The 26690-nt window shown below is 46.8% G+C and overlaps 1 protein-coding gene across 7 annotated transcripts in view; it reads right to left on the bottom strand.

Moving 5' to 3' along the window:
- Positions 1–26690, bottom strand: part of NAXD (NAD(P)HX dehydratase) — a 47640-nt gene that overhangs the window by 5967 nt on the left and 14983 nt on the right. For 2 of the 7 annotated variants that reach the window (XM_059995841.1, XM_059995846.1), the window contains exons 1-5: positions 13425–13470; positions 9900–10050; positions 7968–8013; positions 7018–7106; positions 3865–3973 (exon numbers count right to left, since the gene is read on the bottom strand). In XM_059995841.1, coding sequence (XP_059851824.1) covers positions 3865–3973; positions 7018–7106; positions 7968–8013; positions 9900–10050; positions 13425–13470 — 441 coding nt within the window. Of the gene's footprint in view, positions 1–3864; positions 3974–7017; positions 7107–7967; positions 8014–9899; positions 10051–11402; positions 11535–13297; positions 13471–26690 lie in introns of those variants that run through there. The other 5 variants (XM_059995840.1, XM_059995843.1, XM_059995845.1 and 2 more) reach the window with 4 other exon arrangements.

The raw sequence follows: 26690 nt of genomic DNA, 5'->3' as shown, positions 1-26690 counted from the left end.
CAGGAATGCGCCCAAGCCGGACAAGTTCCCTATCGACTTGACCATCTTTCTCTGATATGAAAACTGGAGGAGTGCCTCTGCAGAGACCCCCCCCCCCCCGGGGCGGGGGCGGAGAAATAAAGTCCAGTTCCCATCAGTGTAGACATGCGTCTCACTTGGGGGTCAGATTCTTTCTTCAGAAATCCCCTTGGACCCCTTCCGTGCAGCTAGGGACACCTGGGTCATCTTCCACCCGATCCTGCCTGTATGTCAGTCCCCACGTAAACTTCAGAACTGCACTTCACTCAGGTGCCTGCTTCGTTTTTCAGTCTTAAAAGTTCCTTCTCAGTTCAGAGGATGTTATTCAGTATCTCCACCTTCCACAGATACTCTTTGATTCAGCAATGGAACTTCTACAAATTTATCCTAAAGAAAACACCCAAAAGAAACAAATAGATATACAGAAATGTTCAAGGCATCACTAATAGAAAAAAATGCTGTAAACAGCTGAAATGAACTAGTTAAATACATTACAGCATATTATGATGAGGCTATAAAAAATAATGAACACCTGCATATCCTGCCAGGAAAAGCCTCCAAGACACATCCATCCATCCAGGAAAACAACACGCTGCCAAAGAGCCCAGACACTAGGCGGGTCCGTCCAGATCCTACAGCCACAAACTCTGGCTCAAAACCAGCTTATGAACTGGAAGACTCAATATTGTTAAGACAGCAGTGATCCCCAAATTGACCTAGAGATTCAAGGTGACCCCTACCCAAATCCCAGCTGTCCATTCTGCAACTGACAAGCTGAGCCTAAAACTCATGCAAACTCACGGGACCCAGAATAGCCAAAACAGCGCTGGAAAGAAGAAACTTGGAGGACCCACACTTCGCGATTTCAGAACTTACTGCACAGATACATACTCAAGGTAATGTGGTTACTGGCACGAGGACAGCTGTACAATCGATGGCACAGAAAGGAGAGCCCAGAAATCAACCCTCACACTGATGTCAACTGACTTCCAACAAGGATGCCCAGAGAATTCACTCGCCCGAAGAAGTACTGGGACAACTGGATATAAAACTGGACTGAACCCCTTCCTTAACACCATACACAAAACTTAACTCAAAAGGGACCACAGAGCTAAAAGAATAAAGCTCTTAAGAGAAAACATAGGAGTAAATATTGCGTCAGGCAAAACTCTTAGATAAGACACCAAACGGAGGTGTCGTATGATCCAGCTTCTCCAGTCTAGGTATATACCCCACAGAAATAAAACCATAAATCCACAAAAGACCTTGGAAATGAGTGCTCACAGCAGCACTATGTGTAACAGCCAGGAAGCGTAAACAACCCAAATGTCCATCAGCTGACGAATGGAGTTTAAGAACGCGGTCTCTCCATACCACGGCCCATCACACGGCAACGGAAGGCGTGAAGCGCCGACAACCTGCCACAGCAGGGTGAGCCCTGAAATGACAGACACCACACAGCGTAGGATGCTGTTCCTACGAAGGTCCAGAACAGGCCAGTCCACGGAGACAGAGAGTAGGTTAGTGGTCACCGGGGTGGAGGCTGGGAGGAACGGGGGGCAAGTGCTGACGGGTGTGGGGAGGAAAACGTCCTCAAGCGGACTGTGGTGATGGCTGCAAACTCCGTAAATATACCAGAAGCCACTGAATTGTACACTTTAAATTCGTCCATGAGTGCGGCAAAGGTTACTGCCACAGCCACCCCAGCCTTCAGCAGACGCCAGCGTGGAGGCCAGGGCCTCCACCAGCAATACAGCGATGTCTCACTGGAGGCGCAGATGGCGGTCAGCGCTTTGCAGTCACAAAGTGCTTGTAAATTAAAGCACCTACACTGTTTTTTAGACATAATGCTATTGCACACGTAATAGACTACAGTATAACACAAACGTAACTTTATCTCCACTGGGAAACCAAAAAATTCACGTGACCGGCCTTATGACGAGAATTCGCTTTATTGCAGTGGTCCGGAACCGAACCCCCAGTACCTCCAAGGTGAGCCTGTGCAGAAGTATAGTGAAATAATCACCAGTCCAGCTAACCCACACAGCCATCACCTCCCCGGGGGAGAACGTAACCTCTCGCCACTGCCCTGACGCCCCGTGCCCGGCAGCCACCCTTCTCCTCTCTGCTTCTCCGAGCTCACCTATTCTGACTCCACACAGAAGTGAGATCGCGCAGCGTTTGTGCTGCTGCCCACTTCACTTAGCACCTCGTCCTACAGAGGGTACATATGTTTTAACCAAACCGTTTGAAACAGGCAATAATAAACGGACCAACTATCGACACTAAAGTTGAAAACACATTCCTGCTCCACTCCATCCCCAGTCACATGTCACGGCCACTGTTTCTCCTCAGTGATCATTCATGGGCTTGAAGAAAGTGAAATTTCCAGCCCCAACTTTAACCGCAAAGGCTGGAAAGATTTTCCGTGGAAGGGACCCTTAAAATTCACGTTCTCACTCAATTCTGGTAAAGCAAACACACGTCTGCCTTTTAAAATGTTCTTTACCCACAGATTGCTGAAAGTCCAACCAACATCACAGCGCCCTACACCTTCTTTCCCTTGAGCTTCTGTGCAGCTTAACTCAAAAAGCAGAAGCTGAGCCAGGAGCCCCTCCAGCTGCTGAAGCAAGTGGCAATCAGGGCCACCATGACCACTACCCCCTCAAGGCATGTGGCCGACACCTCCCAGGGCTGGAGCTGGGGCAGGTGGTCTGGGGGCACTGAGAAGGGCCCCAACGAGGGCAGGGAGAGCTCAGCAGGTCCCTGAGATGTGTCCCCTCGGAGAGTGACACCAGGGCAGTGTCGGAGGACCTGGGCAGCGGGAACACACAGAATGTGGGGTTGGTGTGCCAACCGAGCTATTTCCCCTGATCCAGGATAGCATTTATTTCTATTTCAACTTCTTGAGGCTCAAAAATTAGTTTCATCTTCTTAGATTAAAGCAGGCATAAAGTTTCAGTAGTAAGGAAGAGCATAAATGATCAACGAAAAAGTAAACGAATGCACGTGTACCCACGAGGGTGAACTAGGGTCTCCTGCCCACTCCCCCATCACCCAGCGCCGGCTACGCTGGCTTCAGCTGAAAAGGACGGCAGGGGACAGAAGAGAGTGCAAAGGCAGCAGAACAACTGGCCCGTGGGGTCCAAGGCCCAGGGATTTCTAGACCAATGAGGACCTCAGGTGGTCAGAGGAGCACCAGGTTAAGAAATTAAACTAACAAGGGCTTTCAAGAGGACCCGCTGACGACACAAAGCTAGAAGCACCAGAACACCTTTCACGTTTCTCTCTAAGTGCACAGCTTACAGCAACGGTGAGGTCACCAGCAGCACCCTCTCCCACTGGCTCGCTGTGACAGACTCCCACTGGGCCCAGCCGGGCACCGCGCAGAGCGCTGCACAAAGCGTGGCCCTCGGCCGGCCCCGGGGGGCACTGTGCCCTTACAGCGGGCACCAGGAGCAGGCTGCCAGGGGTCCCCAGCAGGAAGGGGTCGCGGGGAGGTGACCGCGAGCCTGAGCGCACGCCCGGCCACTGCTAACCCCGCTCAGCCTGGATGCTGGGCTGGTCACGTCGGGCCCCATGGAGACTTCCTCGGCCACAGCCTGAGACCAGAGCCCCGGGAGCGAAAGAGGGCGCCGTTCAGCGGTGCCCTGCTCTGGTTTAAGCACATCCCTACCTTTACGCCTAGTGTCTCCTCTATTCCCCAGACCACGTTCTATCGGTCTCAACTCCTCCTCCAAGACGCACACAGAGCAACAAAAAACGGAAAATGCAATTCCGTCAGACTCCCCCGATCTAAGGGCCGAGCCTGTGGGAATATGCGTGGTTAATAATTCTACACGTTACCTTGACGTTTTCCAGAAGAACGTCGTCTCTGCCTAAGCCAGGCCCTACGACCAGGGCGTGCAGTCGGGGCAACCACTTTTCCACATCTTGGACGGCACTGGGGCTGTCACTAACAAAGGAAAAGAAGGGCAAAAGAGCTTGAAATTTTCATCTTTTGTTTACTTTATTAATGAAACTACAGATTTTTCCAGATTTTCCCCCAATGTCCTTTTCTTGTTCCAGGACCCCAGCCAGGACCCCACCATAGTTGTCTAGCTTTCAACATTCAGATGCCCCTGAAAGCATTCTGCTAAGTGAAATGAGCCCAAGAAACACAAATAGCGTATGCTCTCTCTTATATGTGGGACCTTTAAAGCAAACAAACAAAACAAAAACACCGCAAAAACACAACACCAAACTCACCCATAGAGAAGAGACTGCCGGTTGCCAGCAGCTGGCGGGGTTGGGCGGGGGGGACTTCTGGGTTTTGTTTTTGTTTGTTAAAGAGCAACAGAGCACTGACACGTGCTACAATGTGGACACCTCTCGAAAACAGGATGCTAAGTAAAAGGCGGCAGACACAAGACCTCACAAATGTCTGATTCCACGCATAAGAAATGTTCAGAAAAGGCAAATGTTCGGAAACCAAGCAGATGAGAGGTCGCCTCAGGCTGGGGTGGCGATGGGGAGGGGCTTCCGTCCTGGAGTGGTGGGAGCGTCCTAAGATTATCTGTGACGGAACAACCTGGCAAGCATACCACAAACCACTGTACAATTAAAGTCAGTGGATTTTACAGTGAATCCTATCCCAGTAAAGCCGTTCCCTACACACACATTAGCAACAGTCCCGGGAGCAATGGTGAGAGAGACACTAATACCCAAGGACTGATGGGGATCGGAGGCGGCTGCAGGGAGGAGGGGCACTGGGTCAGTGGGTGGAGTTTCAAAGGAGCTGGAGGTTTTGGAACGAGAGGTGATGGTCCGGGAGGACGCACGTCCCACCTCCAGACCCAGTGGCTGAGGGAACAAAGGAAAAGCCACCTCCACTTAGGAGGCTCGCAGGGGAAGCCACCCGCTCTGGGGACAAGCAGACAAGAGAAGGAGGGAGCAGCAGGGGCAGGAAACACGGTGAGAAAGTGCTGTTTTACAGGAAACGACAAAGAGCATGATGTATGGCGTGATGTGAGGGCAGCATACTCTTGGGGATGAAACTCAAGCACGGAGCCTCTCACTTGCTGGGCCCCTTCCCAGGCCCCGGGAGGGACCCCAGCAGTTTACTCGAGCGGTCCACATGTTTCTGTGAACTCCGCAAAGGTAGGCAGAGGATCTGGGTCTCACCAAAGCTGAGGCAAATGGAACTTCCTTCCCATCAGAAAGAGAGTCAATAATGCAGGGCATATAGTCATGATCATACTACACTTTTTTTCTTTTTCTTTTTTTAAAATTAAGACTCACGGGGGAAAAAGTACGTAAAACACGTTAAAATAAGACACGATGACTCATTTCAAAACGACCTGTGCCAGTCTGGTTCCATCACACAGGCGCACTCCTACCTGTGGTGCAGACGTCCCCACCTCAGGCCTGCAGGGAGGCGTGTGCCCGGTGGCGCCCCGACCCCCCGCAATATCAGGAGCCCTCCTTAGGCCCAGACCTGATGCCTGCGCGCTACTCTGAGGCCCGGCCGCCACTCTCAGGGCCCACAGGCTACCAGACAGCCTGCCGCGCCCCCCAGCAGCCCCGCTCGGGCTGCCGGCGACCCCGCACTGGGGACCCCACACTGGGAGCCGAGGCCTCGTGTCTGGCTCCAGGCACGGGCTCTTCCAGGACCATCCGCAAAGCTCTCCACTCGGCCCCAGGACGCCCTCCAGGCCCCTCCAGTCTGCTCCCAGCCGCCAGCGCGCCGGGCCCTCCCGACCCACACACAGCTTCGCCTCCTGGTTTAAACCAGCCCACGCGCTGACAACTCCCAGATCTAGGCTCCCCTGCCCACCCCACGGCTGCCGGCACATCAGCAGGCCATGGAGATGACAACCTGCTCAGCCCACACCCTGGTGGCTTCCCCACGCTCCTGCCGGTCTCACAGCCCACCCGCGGGAGGGCGGGGCTGCACTCCCCTGCTGTGGCCAGGCTCTGACCTGCTCCTGTCTCTAGCCCAGCATGCAAGTAACCCCAGGGGCTTATCACAGTCTCCCAGTGGGACCCCTGCTTCCGCCCTGGGCCCCAAGGGCCAGAACCCTTACTATGACCCCCACGACCAGCAAAGCGTGGCCCTGAACCTCTCTGGTCACCCAGCCCCTCCCAAGCACCCCAGACTAAGTGTCCCCAGCAGGCCTGCAGCATGAGCTCCCACGCCCGCTCCCCACCAGCCCCCGTGTCTGCGCCTTCACCGGATGCCACGCCCTGCGCCACGGCCCACGGCGACCCTAGGAGCACCCGCCACACACACACACACACACACACACACACACACACACACGCACACGCACACGCGCACGCGCACCCAGCACTCCCCGCCCCGTCCTCCCTGCGGTCCTCAGCACCGCCTGACAAGCTGTTACCTCACTTGTCCTCCAAAGCTGTGTACATGGCCCAGTAGACGCTGACCACGCGGGCTTTTACATGTAATTAAAATCAAAGTAAAAACTCAGCTCCCGAGTCCCACTGGCCGCGTTTCAAGCTCTCAGCAGCCACAGTCTCGCACAGCACCGAGAGAAAAGCTTCCCCGTTGCAGAAAGTTCCAGGGCACAGGCTGCCCTGGAGAGGAAGCTGCACGGGAGCAGGTCTTGGGTTGCCCAGTCAGATGCTGTCCCCGCAGAACCCAGGACAGAGTCCAGTAAGCGCTTGCTGAACGATCGAACGGTCATTACTGCTGCCACGTGAGACTCTGTCACAGGCAGGTCCACGGCCCCTCCTGGGCCTAGGACCCTCCGGCCATTGCCGACGGGCCACAGGGGCCAGCCCGGGCAGCCCTGGTGCCCAGGTCTCCTGCACACTGTCTTATTCTGACTACAGACGCGGGTTCATTATCGTTCCCTCGCTTCTTCTGACAGCACCCTCCCACCTGCCCCCTCCCTGCACCGCGGCTACTGCACAGCGGCTCCACGAAGGCGCAGAGACCCTGTGACCCAGGAGAGTGGCTATAAGCCCCGCGCCCGCCGGGGCCCCACTACTCACAGAACCGGGTGAACGATCAGCTCCGGGCTGTATGACTTGATCACAGGCGCGGCATCCTGGGTGGTGAACACGTGGGACAAGTCCGCGCCCTGAGGAGGGGCACAGGAGGCCGGCTTAACGCGGGATTCGCCCGACAGACACTCAAGAGCACTGGTGGCTCTGGTACAACCGTGCGAATTCCGCAGCACTGTCCCAAAAGAAAAGCACCCACTGCCGCAGGTAACCCACAGCCAGGAGGCGGCTGAGAGGCCTCCGGCTGGCGGCAAAACCTAAGAAAGGCCTGGAAAGAGAGGCGGACTTCTGCTGCCGCCAAAGAGGCAGGTGGCCCCGCCGGCTCAGGTGGCATCACGATGAGGTCCGCAGAAGCACAGCCCATGTCACAGTCCCTATGCCACTGGGCCTCCAGGACTTGATCAAAACGCTGCCGTGACAACTGCCAAGGTTAAAAGAGGTCCACTGCTTATGCTAGGACTGAAAAGGCAGCCTGGATCACTGTGGTGAAGTACAGTTGTAAAAAAAGTTTAGTTTAAAAGAAAATGAGTCCCAATCCAAGTTACTTTGTGGCTGCACAAGAGGTCAGGGTAGATTTAAAGGTACGTCTCTCTTGGGCTTCCCTGGTGGCGCAGTGGTTGGGAGTCCACCTGCCGATGCAGGGGACACGGGTTCGTGCCCCGATCCGGGAAGATCCCACATGCCGTGGAGCGGCTGGGCCCGTGAGCCTGCACATCCGGAGCCTGTGCTCCGCAACAGGAGAGGCCGCAGCGGTGAGAGGCCTGCGTACCGCAAAAAAAAAAAAAAAAAGGTACGTCTCTTACCACGATTACCCAAAATGCTATTCAGATTTCTCTGAATATTGAGAGAATACTCAGAAAACATTTGCTTCAGTCATATTTAAATAATCCAACTCTTTACTAGAAAAATCCTGAAAAAGAAGCTATGAACAAACATACCACTTTGAGAGCTGAGATTGCTGCAAAATAGGGGGCTCCAGTGTACCTAAAAAGAAGACATTTACAGTCAAAAATTTCTGAGAATGAGGCAAGCACACCAGGCTTATCAGTAAATTACACAGACACGCAGCACCCGGGCATGGCCCAACCCCCTGTAGAAGCTCGGGAAAAGGCTTATTAACACAGATCAGTCCCAGGAAAGCCAATCTTTCCTATGAGGCTCTGAACCATGTCAGGAGAGGCAGGTCCTGGCCAGGTGCTCCAAGGTCTCTCTGAAATGCTTATGTGCAAACTGAAGCCTTGACAGATGGCTTCAGGGGGCTGTACAGAGGTCAAACTTATCGAATTGTACATTTATAACATTTGCAGCTTGCCGTATACCAACCAGACCTCAATAAAGCTGTTAAAAAATGAATCTCCTAGTGTACAATGGTTCGGCAAGATTTACATCAACCGGAATAAAATGGTTATTTTCTATACCAGGAATAACTGATTAGAATATATGATAGCATCTACCATGCCAGCAAAAATCATAAAGCATCTAGGAATTAACCTTATAAAACACATGATAACTCTGTGGGGACATTTTAAAAACCTATTAAAGAACAGAAGAGATGTACACTTGATGAGAGGACTTAATATTATAAAGACAACACCTCTCTAGACTAATATAGACACAGAAAGCACTTCATTTATCAGAAATGCACACAGACACAAGTAAGAGAAAATGCAACACCAACCGAACAAGACTGGGGTTCTATTAGCAAGGATGGTAGGGATGTGTGTTAGGGGAAAAAACAAAGCAAAACAAAACAAAACCTGGAGGTCTGAGAAGACAGGGAGAGTTTCCCAAAGGCACTGCAGAGAAAGACAGTGTGCTCGAGGTGACCACAGGCCGGAGCCCCTGGACTGGCTGGCGCCCCAAGGAGCAGTACCCGCCCCCAAGAGCAACGGTGAGCAGAGGCAGCGGTCACCTCGGACATGGGGACAAACGAGAAGAGACTCGCACGCCTCTCTCCTGCTTCCATCCGCTTGCTCGGAATCGCCTGTAACTGTGCTTAAGGGCACTTCAAGCACAGTGAGGAAAATCCGTGAACCTGACATCAGATGAGTGACGGTAACTGTTACGTCAATCCCAGGGGTGAAGAGCTTTGCTAACCCGAACAGGGAAAGGCGCTCAGGGCACGCTGCACGTGTGACAGTCTCCCCAGGCAGAGCCAGGAATTCGCCCGAAATGCCAAAGGACAGGACAGCGGACATACACACTCACCCCACAGTGTGAATACAAGCCTCGCTAACAAAAGAAATACATCCCCCTCACTTAGAGCAGTCACTGTCACGTTGGGTAAAGAAACACAATCTAGCTACACGTTATTTTAATAAGTACAGCCAACTACATGCTAAACTGTTGAAAATACAAGGCTAGGCAAAGAGCATATCAGTGCAAACAGAAAGGAAGCAGAAACTGAATGGTAACCAAGGTCGAATTTAAGTCAAAGGCAGCAGGTATCACAAGCAAGGACAAATTACAAATCTTTATGTGTCGACACAGCAGCATAATATATAAAACTAGAAGAGAAAAAAGGCCTCGGAAAAAAGCTAGGATCTGTCAAATTTCATAAGGAACTTGCAGGAATATCTTTAAATTGAGAAAGGAAAGCAAGCAGATGCTGAGTGTCTCTACCTTGACTACAAAGTAACCAAGGCTCACAGTAACGAACACCGTCAGTACAGAGCACAAAGTAAGAAGCAGCAGCCTCACCCAATCGGCGCCCCATGCTTTCTCTGCTACTCAATCAAACGTTCATCACTGAAAACTACTGCCGGAATATCAGAAGACACTCGGAAATGACCCCTGGGGTCCAAATGGACGGACGGAGGGACGACAGGTAGGCGACAGCCAGAGAAGGACGCTGCGTCCGCGCAACTTACTCTGGGCAGCCTCCCACCACGCCTATCCTCCCAGCTTGCCCTTTGTGCTTCCAGGCGGCCAGAGGAGGTACCACATTCCTCACCAGCTGCAAAGCAGCCTCCATGTCCGTCACTGAGCGTGCTGTATGCAGTGGAAATGCTCGATTTAAAACTGAAAAACAGGAAAATGTTCAGAAAGGTAAGTGTCTACCAGCATACATCAAAAACAGACTTGAACAAAATACCCCATTAATCAAAACACTTCCTAAAGCTGGCTTACTATGAATGCTGTAGATTTTTATCCAATGGTTTCATCATTTCATTTCTATAAGCAAATGCTGTTCAGAAGTAACAACACAACACTACTAATACCGTCGCATGGGCCAGATTTACTTCGAATGCATCAGACGTCTTGGAAGTCTACTTAAGCTTTCAGAAAGTTTTTTTTAACGCACTGTTACTTAATGAACTACACATATTTCATCGTAATCTTCCTTCAAGTTTATTAGGTCTCTTCTCCCCTTTGCTACTTTCCACGGTCTATTCAAGCCAGACAGGTGGTTCATGTTATTCCCAATTCATTTTCCAGTCGTGGTTCCAACACTCAATTAGATAATCAAATAACCTGGAAAGGGCATTCTAAATAAGGAACACATCTTACACTGGGTTCAAAGTGGCATTTTAAAATAGTTTGACCATTGAATTGTCTATAAATAGCTAATTTTAATTGGCCTTTCTTGAAAAACTTCCTGTGTTGCATGTTTTCCCATATTATTAAAAACAGCTCAGCTGTGAGAGAAATCCTGTGTTCTATAGAGCCCAACGTATGAATAGATAATAAAGCATGCATTTTCTCTAGAATTAAAGGATCTTTGCTGATACGAACAACATTTTCACAAAAAAGGCATCCGATATTTTTATCTTCCCATTATCTCAGCAGCAGAGGAAAACCAGACGTGGCTCCCAAGTCCAAGTGAAGGACAGAGGCTGGCTCAGCTCCACACATACGGTAGAACAGCTTTATCGTCTATCACTCTCACAATTTTACTTTTCACTTAACGACGTTACTCACGTAATTTTCCTTAATAAGCAGATGTAAACGCCTCCTTAGCCAATATATCAGATGGATGCTTAGACCCAAGATGTCCTACCTTCTTCCAAATCAACACAGGATTAAAACTCCAAACAGAATCGCCGTAACCCTAACCCTTTGGCCGTGAAAAGGCACAAGGCTTGCTCAACCATCAGTCCAGCCCCCGACACCTCTGCCCCGGGCCAACCTGACGCAGTGCCGGGCCACAGAGGCGCTGACCTAACAGAGCAATCAGCTCTCACTCCCCGCCCCCGGCCCCAACCTCCCGCACCCCAGACTCCCAGCCACGCACTCTCTTCGCCACCGTGCACAGCGGCCCTGAGACACTCTTGCCTAGGCTCCCTGGCCAGCTGCAGGACAGGAACCGCAGCTGTTACAGGCGGATTTCAGGACGGCCCTGCTGACCACTGACGAGCTGTCTGTGCGCCTACCGTGGTGCTTGCCATGCATCTGTGTCAAACTTGAACACACCTGGCATAAGGTGACTGGTCAATGTGAGGATATCGGAGAATGGTCTCTCCTCCAAATGCCCCAGAACAATAAATACAGGCGCTTTTTAAAGTCTGGAAATTGTAAAGACAGAATCCAAACTCACCAGTCACTCACGGATCGTTCTGAGTCCCTTACAATGTTTTGGGTTTATTAGCTGCCATCACTTTAAGCAGCCGGCCACACACAGAGCATCCCAAGACCACCCCTGCACCTTCTGCCTCCACAGAAGGAGGCATAGCCCCCACCTGTGACTTAAGGGCTGGCCTCCCACCCTCAACCACCTGGAACAGAGTCTGGCACAGAATAAGCCACTCAATAAATGCCTGATGAATTAACGGCATCTTGCCTCACTCTCCTCATTGGGAGCCAGTTTATCCTTCTTTTACAGACAAGGAAACTGAGGCTCAGAGACAGACCTGTGAAGATGCTATGGTTACGAACGGATAAGCCAGGGCAGAAGACACCATTTTACCAAAATGCTGCCATTTTCAGGCAGAAGAATTTTTTTTTTAATCAAATAATCACGCCACCAACCAAAAGACAAGTCAAATCCTTCTCAAATGCCTTCTGAAACCAATCTGGGATGGGTAAAAAACATCACTGTTGAGAAGTACAGCGTTTTCACTCTTTAACTGCAATTATATGACTGCAAAGCACAATCCCCCCTGCTCATTAGGGTTTTGTAACACTCACCTGAGATCAACACCTGTTAGTGAGAGGGCCAAAGGGAGGTCAGTTCAACCTCCCTATACTCCACAGAGAATCAAGTTTCAGCTGGCTTACTGACATGCACCATTTGGACTTATCCACAGAAATATTGAAATACAAACATCAAAGTTCTTAAGGATAAAAAGGTCTTGGCAAGAGGCAACTTGAAATTTATCCTAGTAAGTAATTTGTCTTCATACAATTCTGAATCTAGAACAGGTCATATCTGTCTGGTTTTGTTTGCTTTAAAGAAGTGTGGCTGAAGAGAGTTAAATAGATTTCTTTATTCTGGGCTGTTTTCTAGAATTACTTGCCACTCACAACTTTGCAATACCAATGTTTCTTGCTTTAATTTAACGTGAACCGTAGCTAATTTGGAACATGTGACAGCAATCTTTAAATTAACTGAGATGCCCTAAAGCTGGGATGGGAAGCCAGTTTTTGGTAAACGCTCCGCAGTTCGGCCTAATAATGAAATCTCAAGCCGACTCAGAGAGAAATCTTGCTAACCAATCACGGAGTGTACGAATTTAAGACCAACTGCGACAGATAAAGTATCTCCGAACAAACTGGTGCCCAGAAGCGCCTGGGCTGGTGTGACTGAGTGAAGTGCAGAAGTTGAGGGGCCCCTCAATGCTCCTCAAATCTCCTGAAACTACGGTGCCCAAAACCAAACAGCCAAACCCCCCTAACAGTTACTCTCCGTCCTGCCTGCTGCTAAGGACTACAACCAAAGCGCGTTTTACCATTTCAGCTACTTTCTGGCTGGGAACCTTGGCTCAGGACCTCCTCCTTTACAAAACAGCAGCCTCTCCACGTTGTTGGGAGAAGTGAGATAATACAACACACTGTCCAGCGGTTTGAAAACTCTTAGGTACAATAATATCCGCAGGGCAAGAGGAGAAAACCATACAGGAGGGGATGGTGCTCCAAGTCGGACGCACTTGTCCCGTTTACGCCTCATTCTTTCTACACAGTGCGCTCTATTCAGCAGCCAAGGCCTGGCCGGGGTCCTCGGGGTCCCTCGGTTAACCCCTCCCCAGGTGGACCCAGGACCCGCGGCTCCGCGCGACCCCGGCCCCACGGCGGCGCCTCCCGCCCGGACGAGTAGCCCGCGGCCGAGTACCTGCGTCCAGCGGCGGCCCGTAGAGCACGAGCACGGCCGAGAGCACCGCGACAACGGCGGCGCCGGCAACCGCAGCCCCGGCCCCCACCCGGGTGGCCATGGCCGGGAAGGCCGGTATCGCGCTTACCTCCCAGGCAGCTCCTCACGGCCCCGCAGCCGGAACTCACAGCCATCCGCGGACTTCCGGTATCCCGGCCGCCCCCGCGCGGCCGCGAGACTCACCGCCCTCGGCGGACTTCCGGTATCCCGGCGGCCCCCGCGCGGCCGCGGGACTCCCCTCCCTCGACGGACTTCCGGGCTCCCGGCCGCCCCCGCGCCGCCGCCGGAAGCGGGCAGCCGACTCCCAGTGGTCCGAGGTCCGGAGTCGCCCCGCCCTCGGACTGGGCGGACTGGCCTCTGCCGGTCAAAGGTGGCCGGAGACGGTCGGTTTCATCTAATTTAGGTCTCGGCTCAACTGTCGTCTTATCCGTGCGAATCCTTTCTTGCCCATTCTGTATAAGAGAATTCACACCCCCTCTCCCGCCATCCTGCACCCTTGCCCTGCTTTATTTTAATTCATAGCACTTTTCACTACTTGACATGTGCATTCATTCATTCATTCATTTTCAAAGGTCTAACCCTGACTAGAAAGTTAGCTCCAATGGAAAAGCTTTATTTGTTCTGTGCTGTGTGCTCAGCACCTGGAACTGGGCACACAGTAGGTGCTTTTTCTCTCTCCATTGAGGTATAATTTACATGACAATTAAATTCACTAATTTTAAGTGTACAGTTTTATGAGTTTTAACAAAGGTATATAATCAGGTAATCACCACCGCATGATTTAGGACATTTCTATCAACACACCCAAATCATGCTTCTGATGCTATTATTATTTTTTAATTTTCAATTGTTCATTGCTTATATATGGAAATACAGTTGATTTTTATATACTGTCATTGTATCCTTTGACCATGCTAAATTTTCCTATTAGTTCCAGCAGATACTTCTGAGATTATTCGGGATCTTCTACACAAGCAATGTCAGTGTGCCCCTTTTTGAGGTGACATTAACTTCGTTAATTTTGATCGCTTGGTTAAGGTGGTGTTTGCCAGATTATTTATTATCAGCATGAACTACTGAATTTTTATTTTATTTTATTCAGAATTTATTTTATTTTTTATTAACCAGTAGGTTATTTATTACCAGTGTGAATTCACGAATTTTTATTTTATTCATTTATTTTATATTTTATTTTATGTAATAATTTTATTACATTACCCTTTTTTCTATTTCAAACGGAAACATATAAACATACATTTATAAATGTAACTGTACATTTCAATGGGTCACCTGGGAGCCACCTCTAACCTTGTGATGTAGCGATTCTTGCTTCTCACAGAACGTGAGTTCCTTCTCATGGCACTTCCCCTTAGATTTGGGGGAAAAGATCTGTGTAAACTTAGGAAATGAGTACAAATCAGTTACACTCCGCATCTTCCTTGCTCCTCTATGAGGCTGTGAAGTCTGAGAGGTGGTGCTGCCCCCTGGTGGATTTGTGGGAATAAGAAATAAGAGGGTGGGTGGGGCTCGTCTCGGTGTCCAGGTTCACCGATGCCATCATGATTTGTCTTATAAAGCCTGAAGGACCGGGAGTGAAAGGTGACCAGCCCGCAACGTGGGCGCCCACCGCTTGTCCCTCACCCTTCCCAACATCACCTCCGAATAACATACAGTCGTCCCCCCTCATTCGAGGTTTTGCGTGCCTTGCTTTCAGTTACCCTCAGTCAACAAAGATCCGAAAATATTAAAATGGAAAATTCCAGAAATGAACAATTCGTAAGTTTTTTTTTGGCTTGCGTCAGGTCTTCGTTGCTGCACACGGGCGAGCGGGGGCTACTCCTCGTTGCGGTGCGTGGGTTTCTCATTGCGGTGGCTTCTCTTGTTGCGGAGCACGGGCTCTAGGCACGCGAGCTTCAGTAGTTGTGGCTCGCGGGCTCTAGAGCGCAGGCTCAGTAGTTGTGGCGCACAGGCTTAGTTGCTCCACGGCATGTGGGACCTTCCTGGACCAGGGCTCGAACCCGTGTCCCCTGGATTGGCAGGCAGATTCTTAACCACTGCATCACCAGGGAAGCCCCCCCTGTATCTTCTGAGTCCATGAAATGTGGCCAGTGCAACAGAGGAACTGAATTTTACATTTTAATTAACTTACATTTAAATAGGCACATGTGGTCTCCCATGTGGGACAGTACAGACCTAGGACATTAAGAAGCTAAACAAATGGAAAATATTAGGTTAGCTTTGAGCAGGAGAAATTTCAGCGTGTGCTGTATCGTGCACTACACCCAACACTCCAGGTCACATTTCCTCCTGGGATGTTTGCTTTGCAGTTACTTAATATTCACCTGGAGTGCCCTCTGCTGTCTCTAGGATGACTGTGTTTTGAAACGTGGTCAATGTGAGCAATTTCGGATGAACATCAGTTCTATAAACTCTGAAAACTAGCCCAGACCTAACCATCGTTATCAGACAGTGCTGTATTTACGTCTGATCCTTTAGAGGTTATTCAAGCAGAAATTCTGCGGGAGGTAAGTTAGAAATTAACTCAGGAGGCAATTATGAAATTTTATCATGGTAGTGAAAGGAACACAGACCTTTCTGGACTCTCGATTCGCCATTGTTTCTGCTAAACCTCTTCTTGGTAGAGATTATACCTTTAGGCCTTGCTAAGAGCTGGTGTCTGACATTAACACTTATATTCTGTCTTAGAGGAAAAATAGCTGGGAAAACCAGGACTAGATTTGCACGGGTCTGAGGCAGATGTGGGCAAAATGGCAGGTGGCCTTTAACATGGGTTCCAGGAATTCAAGTCCAATCCAGGAAGCAGGGAAACCTAATGAAGAATCTTAAGAAGAGGATTAGAACCTCTGTTTGGTTGGTGGGCATAACGATGTTTTGGGTCAGAATCATTTCTCATAGTTGATTCAGGGGCAAGTTAACAAAAAGTGAGAGAGAGAAGCCAGGCAGTATTTATCATCCTTAGGGAATACGGTCCTATTAAATTTAAAAAACATTTGGCATAGTTAACAAATTTATTGGGTAGAAAAAAAACAACGATGCAGTCCAAGTTTGTGGAGGAAAATCATTTGCTTATTCTGTAAGCCACATGCGTCACTAAGTAAAAATCTGAGCATCAAAGTTTTGTTACCCTCCATCTAGGAGACATGGGGAACAATTAGAAAATGTGAATAATAAGGATGAAGCAATTCACGTGGGCTTAGATCGCCCATAAATACTTTAGAGAAAAGCACAGACCACACTGTTTGCCTTCAACTCAAAAGGCCAGAGGAATGAATTCAACGTAGGCGTGCTTTATTAGAGCAAGAGGAAGTAGCAGCTTTGCTTCTGTGGAGATTAAGAGACATTCCAGGTCACAGGCTTAGTGCCTGAGCAAGTTTCTAACCTGGGCCATCATGATATGGTTATGGTGTTGTTTTAATTAGAGGTTTGTAAGGCAGAACAAATATGTCGGAGGCTACTTAATTCACTTCAACAAACAGGTACTAATTCTTTACGTGCACAGGGCACCTGCAAGGTGCTGGGGCCAGTGTAGATCAGGTGGACCCACAAAATACAAACAGGGTGCCCAGTGCCACAGCTGGGAGGCTGGGCACTGCTGGGAAACGAGGAAGAAGAGGCAGTGGGGGGGACCTGCCCAAGAGCCACCTTCTTCCTGCTTGGCACAGGTGTGATGCTGTCACTTTACTTGGAATGGCGGCTCTCTCCCCAGGTCTGAAGGTTGATCCGGACTGATCTAACCTGGCACTGTGACCCCACTTCCCTTGGTAGGGTTTATGCATGAGCAATGCCATCCTGGCCACTAGGCTGTGAGGCAGGTTTCGAGGAGTGGGTTCTATGCTCTTAAAGAGGCAAAGCGGGTAGTCCAGTCTGTACACGTACCTGGACCTGGGGAAGCCGTCTCGGGGCCCTGAGGTCATCTTGCCTGAACCTGAGCCAATATTCGGCAGAGGCGGGGAGAGCGATGGAGAGCCCGGGTCCCAGCGATGCTGAGTTGGGCAACACTGGGCTCCCCAACATCTGAGGTACTAGGGCTTTTATCTGTTTTTTTTTTTTGAGGGGGTAGGGAACCTAACACTGTGTTACTGCTGAAGAAGATGAGACCCAGACACTAAAAAGCAGCAGAGCTGGCGTCTGGGTGTGATCTACCCTACCCCACACCGGTTAATTTATACCTCTAGCCCTTCTGAGGCTCACCTTTCTCAGCCAAATAATAAAATATATATTAATTCGTGAGAAAAAGTAGGTCTTAGATGCTGCACCAGGGGGTCAGTATCACAGGTAGATTTTTCTTTCTTTGGGTTGGCTTCACTTTTGTACTGTGTCAAACAGCCAACAGACAAGATTCAAAGGGCAAGTATTTTGTTTGATCTCTAAGCAGCCTGTTCTCCGGTGTTGGAGGGACACTGAGAAGAGGCCCGGAGATAGTCAGGCTGGCAGAGGTGAGGGGCAGAGCGCTACCATCAACCACAGGCCTGCTGGTGTCGACACAAATAATCAGTAAACAATCTACAAGAAGAATAGAAGAGTTTTATTTAAGCCAAACTGAGAACTAGCCCAGAAGCCCTCTTCCCAGATAACTCTGAGAAACTGCTCCAGAGAAGCACGCTTGCCAGCACAGTTTTATATCTTGTCAGAGCAAAGCACCTTAAACAAGTCCAGGATACATTTCAAGGAAAAACACACAGAGATCAGCATGTACACAGCGAGTCAGCGTGGCCCTAGACCTGGGAAGGGAGTCTTATCATCAGAGCATGACCAGCACTGACATCGCAGGATGAGAGGCAATTAAGCTTCCTTTTTCTTTTTCTTTTTTTTTTTTGTGGTACGCGGGCCTCTCACTGTTGTGGCCTCTCCCATTGCGGAGCCCAGGCTCCGGACGCGCAGGCTCAGCGGCCATGGCTCACGGGCCCAGCTGCCCCGCGGCATGTGGGATCCTCCCGGACCGGGGCACGAACCCGCGTCCCCTGCATCGGCAGGTGGGCTCTCAACCGCTGCGCCACCAGGGAAGCCCAAGCTTTTTTTAACATGGACATTTTTTACTTCCGGTCAATGTGCCCTTTTCTTTACCAATTAAAGCAGATGTACAATGTGTGTCTGATAGGCCACAGTCAGGCTGGTTTAGTTAGCATAAGATTCAAGTTAACTCGTGCATAAGCCAGAATGACTTCCCTGCATCTCAATATGTGGACATTTTTACCACTGATCTCAAGGACAGTGCGATCAATGCTGCCCGGCTACTAATGACGCTGGTATTTGCAAACAGGCTTCTGCTCCTACCCAACAAGGGGGAGACAGGTCTGACACACCCATATAAAGACAGCTCTGCCCTGATACGGCAAGTCCCCTACATATGAACCCTCAAGGTGCGAGCTTTCAAAGATGCGACCGTGCGCTCCAGCAACCTCAGGCGTGAGGGAAACTGCAGCTCGCCCTCCGTCTCCTGTTGCTGAGGATCCTTCAGCTCTACCCTCTCCCACCTCCTCTCCCTCCTCCAGTCAGTAACTCTTCTTGCCTGTTCTCTCCAGGCCAGCCCCCGTATGCCAACTGTTGTACTTTTCAAGGTACTGTACTGTAAGATTAAAAATGTTTTCTTTATTTTTTTGTGTTTGTTTTTTATGTATTATTTGTGTGAAAAGAATTACAAACCTATTACATTACAGTACTATATAGCAGATTGTGTTAGTTGGGTACCTAGGCTAACTGTGTTGGACTTATGAACAAATTGGACTTATGAACGCACTCTCAGAATAGAACTCGTTTGTATGTAGGGGACTTACTGTACACCCTCCCGGACACCAGGCCCCTGGGACAGCACACACTCCTCTGATTTTACCTCAATGTCCATCTTCAGGCTTCCAGAACACCTCCGAGTACGTATTGTAGTTTCCCTTTGCTACTCCTCACGTTAGACGCTTGGGCCTTTGAGAAGAACTCTGTCCAAGCCCAGAAACGTGCTGTTGGCTTCTTGTCCTGTTGCTGTCTTTCCTGTTCCGGACAACCTGTCTTTGGATTTTCTACAAAATACTGCTTTCTGTGGTCTGTGACACATCTCCCTGCAGTTAAAAGCTCTATTAACAGGTTCAACTGGGACTCCTTGGAAAAATGCTGTCTTTTCCCAATGTTGAGATTTTCTTCCTTTAAATCTCATTTCTAGTAATATTTAGAAGTAACCATCTTTTTGGGTGAGAAGGCTGCACTTGTCGTTTAACTAAATGCAGAACCACACCCATTGGGTGTTTATAACTTAGTACACAGGTAAGGATGAGTCTAGCCTCCAAAAGAAGCGTTAGGAGCCAGATTCTGTGTCCAGGTGTTAGAAAGTAAACAGTGATGTTTCCAGAGTTGAATTGCTCTTCTCTGGGGCCTCACGGGACTGATGTTAGAAGGAATACCCTGCCCTGTGAAAGCACAGGGTAGAGTCAGCGTGGGGCTTACAAGGGTGTGTTTGCCCTTGGGACCATTTTACCAACAGCCCAGGTGTGGCGGGCAGATTGACTTGGGCCCATGATCCCGCCACCGGGGTCACCCCCTGTGGGATCCCGACCCCTTGAGTGTGGGCGGAACTGTGACTTGCTTCTAACCAGTAGAATGTGGCAGAGGGATGGGAGCCCTCTTCCATGACCACGTAACATAGATGTGTCTTCATCCCCCAGCAGACCCCAATGTCCCTCTCCCTTACCAACCGATGACAGAGCTGCATTACGGATAGTCCCACAGGGCAAGTAGCTGACGATGGTCTCAGGTAACGGACAGAAAGAAACGGAGGCCCTCGGTCTAATGGGCCACAAGGAACCAAATCCTGCAACAGCCATCTGAGCTGGGATGTTGGTCCCTCCCTGTCCAGCTCAGGTGGGACCCCAGTCCTGGCCTGATTACAGCCTGTGACAGACCCTGGAACATAATGTCCTTGGTTCATCCATGCTGTGGCGTGGGGCAGAGTCTCCTTCCTTTGAAGGCTGAGCAGTATTCCCTTGGACGGTTATGCACTCTCTTTTCTCCTCTACTGATGGGCACTTGTGTGCTTAGCTCCCGGGCAATAATGACACATGGTCTCCGTTGCTAACAATCTTAGCAGGGAGTAGGGCAAGTCCACTTATAATGCTTTCCGAATTTTAGAATATTTTCATTACTCCGAAAAGAAATCCGTGCCCATCAGCAGTCACTCCATATTCCACGACCCCTCCCCGAGCCCCTGGTCACCACTAATGGACTGTCTGTCTCTATAGATGTGCCTGTTCTGGATATTTCATAAAAATGGAATGACTATGTGGCCTGATTTCTTTCACGCAGCTGCACGTTTTCAAGGTTCATCCAGGGTGTAGCATGTGTCACTGCTTCATTCCCTTTTATGACTGAAAAGCACTCCATCTTGTGGATAGACCACGTTTTATTTATCCATTCATCCATTGGTGGACATGTGGTTTGTTTCATTTTTTGGCTACTATGAATAATGCTGTGTGAATATTCATGTACAAGATTTTGTGCTTGTACATATGTCTTCAGTTCTCTCGGGGAAGTACCTTGGAGTAGAATTGCTGAGTCAAATGGTGGTTCTGTGCCCTTTTAGGAGAATTTTGGGTATGCTTGTCAACTTCCATAAAATATATGTTGCTATTTTGATTAGAATTGCATTGACTTTAAAAATGAATTTGAGGAGACCAGAGGGCAGACAGCAGAAGCAAGAAGAACTACAATTCTGCAGCCTGTGGAAGGGAAACCACATTCACAGAAACACAGACAAAATGAAAAGGCAGAGGACTTTGCACCAGATGAAGGAACAAGATAAAACCCCAGAAAAACAACTACATGAAGCAGAGATAGGCAACCTTCCCGAAAAAGAATTCAGAAAAATGATAGTGAAGATGATCCAGGATCTTGGAAAAAGAATGGAGGCAAAGATCGAGAAGATGCAACAAATGTTTAACAAAGACCTAGAAGAATTAAAGAACAAACACCTAGAAGAATTAAAGAACAAACAGACAGAGCTACAATAACTGAAAAGAAAATACACTAGAAGGAATCAATAGCAGAATAACTGAAGCAGAAGAACGGATAAGTGACCTAGAAGACAGAATGGTGGAATTCACTGCCACAGATCAGAATAAAGAAAAAAGAATGAATAGTAATGAAGACAGCCTAAGACACATCTGGGACAACATTAAACACAGCAACATTCACATTATACGGGTCCCAGAAGGAGAACAGAGAGAGAAAGGACCTGAGAAAATATTTGAAGAGGTTATAGTCAAAAACTTACCTAACATGGGAAAGGAAATAGCCACCCAAGTCCAGGAAGTGCAGAGAGTCTGAGGCAGGATAAACCCAAGAAGAAACATGCCAAGACACATAGTAATCAAATTGACAAAAATTAAAGACAAAGAAAAATTATTGAAAGCAGCAAGGGAAAAATGACAAATAATATACGAGGGAACTCCTATAAGGTTAACAGCTGATTTCTCAGCAGAAACTCTACAAGCCAGAAGAGAGTGGCACGATATATTTAAGGTGATGAAAGGGAAGAACCTACAACCAAGATTACTCTACCCAGCAAGGATCTTATCCAGATTCGATGAAGAAATCAAAAGCTTTACAGACAAGCAAAAGCTAAGAGAATTCAGCACCACCAAACCAGCTCTACAACAAATGCTAAAGGAACTTCTCTAAGTGGGAAACACAAGAGAAGAAAAGGACATACAAGAACAAACCCATGACAATTAAGAAAATGGCAATAGGAACATACATATCGATAATTACCTTAAACAGGGATGGGTTAAATGCTCCAACCAAAAGACACAGGCTCGTTGCATGGATACAAAAACAAGACCCATATATATGCTGTCTACAAGACACCGACTTCAGACCCAGGGACACGTACAGACTGAAAGTGAGGGGATGGAGAAAGATATTCCATGCAAATGGAAATCAAAAGAAAGCTGGAGTAGCAATACTCATATCAGATAAAATAGACTTTAAAATAAAGAATGTTACAAGAGACTAGGAAGGACACTACATAACGATCAAGGGATCAATCCAAGAAGAAGATATAACAATTATAAATATATATGCACCCAACATAGGAGCACCTCAATACATAAGGCAAATGCTAACAGCCATAAAAGAGGAAATCGACAGTAACACAGTAATAGTGGGGGATTTTAACACCTCACATACACGAATGGACAGATCATCCAGACAGAAAATTAATAAGGAAACACAAGCTTTAAATGACACAATAGACCAGACAGATTTAATTGATATTTACAGGACATTCCATCCAAAAACAGCAGATTACACTTTCTTCTCAAGTGCACATGGAACATTCTCCAGGACAGAACACATCTTGGGTCGCAAATCAAGCCTCGGTAAATTTAAGAAAATTGAAATCATATCAAGCATCTTTTCCAACCACAATGCTATGAGTTTAGAAATCAATTACAAGGAAAAAAAACGTAAAAATCACAAAGACGTGGAAGCTAAACAATATGTTACTAAATAACCAAGAGATCACTGAAGAAATCAAAGAGGAAATCAAAAAATATCTAGAGACAGATTACAATGAAAACACGACGATCCAAAACCTATGGGATGCAGCAAAAGCAGTTCTAAGAGGGAAGTTTATAGCAATACAAGCCTACCTCAAGAAAAAAGAAAAATCTCAAATGAACAATCTAACCTTACACCTAAAGGAGATAGAGAAAGAAGAACAAACAAAACCCAAAGTTAGTGGAAGGAAAGAAATCATAAAGATCAGAGCAGAAATAAATGAAATAGAAACAAAGAAAATGATAGCAAAGGTCGATAAAACTAAAAGCTGGTTCTTTGGGAAGATAAACAAAATTGATAAACCTTTAGCCAGACTCATCAAGAAAAGAGGGAGAGGACTCAAATCAATAAAATTAGAAATGAAACAGGAGAAGTTACAACGGACACCACAGAAATACAAAGCATCCTAAGAGACTACTACAAGCAACTCTATGCCAATAAAATGGACAACCTGGAAGAAATGGACAAATTCTTAGAAAGGTATAACTGTCCAAGACTGAACCAAGAAGAAATAGAAAATATGAACAGATCAATCACAAGTAATGAAATTGAAACTGTGATTAAAAATCTTCCAACAAACAAAAGTCCAGGACCAGATGGCTTCACAGGTGAATTCTAGCAAACATTTAGAGAAGAGCTAACACCCATCCTTTTCAAACTCTTCCAAAAAATTTCAGAGGAATTAACACTCCCAACCTCATTCTATGAGGCCACCATCACCCTGATACCAAAATCAGACAAAGATACTACAAAAAAAGAAAATTACAGACCAATATCACTGATGAATATAGATGCAAAAATCCTCAACAAAACACTAGCAAACAGAATCCAACAACACATTAAAAGGATCGTACACCGTGACCAATTGGGATTTATCCCAGGGATGCAAGGATTCTTCAATATATGCAAATCAATCAATGTGATACACCATATTAACAAACTGAAGAATAAAAACCATATGATCATCTCAATAGATGCAGAAAAAGCTTTTGACAAAATTCAACACCCATTTATGATAAAAACTCTCCAGACAGCAGGCATAGAGGAAACCTACCTCAACCCACAGCAAACATCATTCTCAATGGTGAAAAACTGAAAGCATTTCCTCTAAGATCAGGAACAAGACAAGGATGTCCACTCTTGCCACTGTTATTCAACATAGTATTGGAAGTCGTAGCCACAGCAATAGAGAAGAAAAAAAATAAAAGGAATACAAATTGGAAAAGAAGAAGTAAAACTGTCACTGTTTGCAGATGGCATGATACTATACACAGAGAATCCTAAAGATGCCACCAGAAAACTACTAGAGCTAATCAATGAATTTGGTAAAGTTGCAGAATACAAAATTAATGCACAGAAATCTCTTGCATTCCTATACACTAACAACGAAGGATCAGAAAGAGAAATTAAGAGAACAATCCCATTCACCATTGCAACAAAAAGAATAAAATACTTAGGAATAAACCTACCTAAGGAGGTAAAAGACCTGTACTCAGAAAACTATAAGACACTGATGAAAGAAATCAAAGATGACACAAACAGATGGAGGGATGTACCATGTTCTTGGATTGGAAGAATCAATATTGTGAAAATGACTATACTACCCAAAGCAATCTACAGATTCAATGCAATCCCTATAAAATTACCAGTGGCATTTTTTACAGAACTAGAACAAAAAATCTTAAAATTTGTACAGAGACACAAAAGACCCGGAATAGCCAAAACAGTCTTGAGGGAAAAAAACGGAGCGGGAGGAATCAGACTCCCTGACTTCAGACTATACTACAAAGCTACAGTAATCAAGACAATATGGTACTGGCACAAAAACAGAAATATAGAGCCGTGGAACAGAATAGAAAGCCGAGAGAAAAACCCATGCACCTATGGTCAAGTAATCTATTGCAGAGGAGGCAGTGATATCCAATAGAGAAAAGACAGTCTCTTCAATGAGTGTTGCTGGGACAACTGGACAGCTATATGTAAAAGAATGAAATTAGAACACTTCCTAACACCATACACAAAAATAAACTCACAATGGATTAGAGACCTAAATGTAAGACCAGACACTATGAAACTCTTAGAGGAAAACATAGGAAGAACAGTCTTTGACGTAAATTACAGCAAGATCTTTTTTGATCCACCTCCTAGAGTAATGGAAATAAAAACAAAAATAAACAAATGGGACCTAATGAAACTTCAAAGCTTTTGTACCACAAAGGAGACCATAAACAAGATGAAAAGACAACCCTCAGAATGGGAGAAAATATTTGCAAACGAATCAATGGACAAAGGATTAATCTCCAAAATATATAAACAGCTTATGCAGCTCTATATTAAAAAAAAGAAACAACCCAATCCAAAAATGGGCAGAAGACCTAAATAGACATTTCTCCAAAGAAGACATACAGATGGCCAAGAAGCACATGAAAAGCTTCTCAACATCACTAATTATTAGAGAAATGCAAATCAAAACTACAATGAGGTATCACCTCACACCAGTTCAAATGGGCATCATCAGAAAATCTACAAAAAACAAATGCTGGAGAGGGGAGGGTGTGGAGAAAAGGGAATCCTCTTGCACTGTTGGTGGGAATGTAAATTGATACAGCCACTATGGAGAACAGTATGGAGGTTCCTTAAAAAACTAAAAATAGAATTACCATATGACCCAGCAATCTCACTACTGGGCATATACCCAGAGAAAACCATAATTCAAAAAGACACATGCACCCCAAAGTTCAATGCAACACTGTTTACAATAACCAGGTCATGGAAGCAACCTAAATACCCATTGACAGAAGAAAGGATAAAGAAGATGTGGTACATGTATCCAGTGGAATATTACTCAGTCATAAAAAGGAATGAAACTGGATTATTTGTAGAGACGTGGATGGATCTAGAAACTGTCATACAGAGTGAAGTAAGTCAGAAAGAGAAAAACAAATATCGTATATTAACGCATATATGTGGAACCTAGAAAAATGGTACAGATGAACCGGTTTGCAGGGCAGCAATAGAGACACAGATGTAGAGAACAAACGTATGGACACCAAGGGGGGAAAGTGGTGGTGGTGGTGGTGGGGTGAATTGGGAGATTGGGATTGACATGTATACACTAATATGTATGAAATAGATAACTAATAAGAACCTGCTGCATAAAAAATAAAATTCAAAAAAAAATTAATTTGAGGAGAGTAGACACCTTCATCATTTTCAGCTTTATTTCATGCGTAAGTCATAACATGACTCTCCATTTATTTGTATCTTTGAAAATGTCGTTCAACAATGATTATACTTTTCTCCATAAAAGTCTCATATATCCTGTATTATATTTATTTTTGGTAACTTTTGATGTATGAATAATGGCATCTTTTTCTATTCCATTTTATAAATATTTATGGTTGATGATAACATGCTATTGAGTTTTTTGTAGCATAGATATTACTTCCAACAAAACCATTATTTCTCTGTCAATTATCTCAGATTTTCTACATATGCAATTATATCATCTCCAGATAATAACAAGATTTGTATCTTCCTTTCCAGTTTCTGTTAACTCTTAGTTTTCCTTTTTTCTTGCTGTATTTGCCAGGATGCCCTTAAAGAATCATAGGGGTTATAACAAATGACCTTGCCTTACTTTTACTTGAATGGAAATGCTTTTAAAGTTAAAATAGGAAGTGTGATGTTTGCTTCTGAAAAATACCTTTTTCTTCAGGGTAAGGAAAATCCCTTTGATTCCATGTTTGTTAAGACTTTTTAAAAAAAAATCACAAATGATTATTGACTTTTA

Source organism: Delphinus delphis, chromosome 18 (genome assembly GCF_949987515.2).
Source record: "Delphinus delphis chromosome 18, mDelDel1.2, whole genome shotgun sequence".
Taxonomy (NCBI): Eukaryota; Metazoa; Chordata; class Mammalia; order Artiodactyla; family Delphinidae; genus Delphinus; species Delphinus delphis.
Note: the sequence above shows the minus strand (reverse complement) of the source record. Positions and strands in the feature narration are given on the sequence as shown.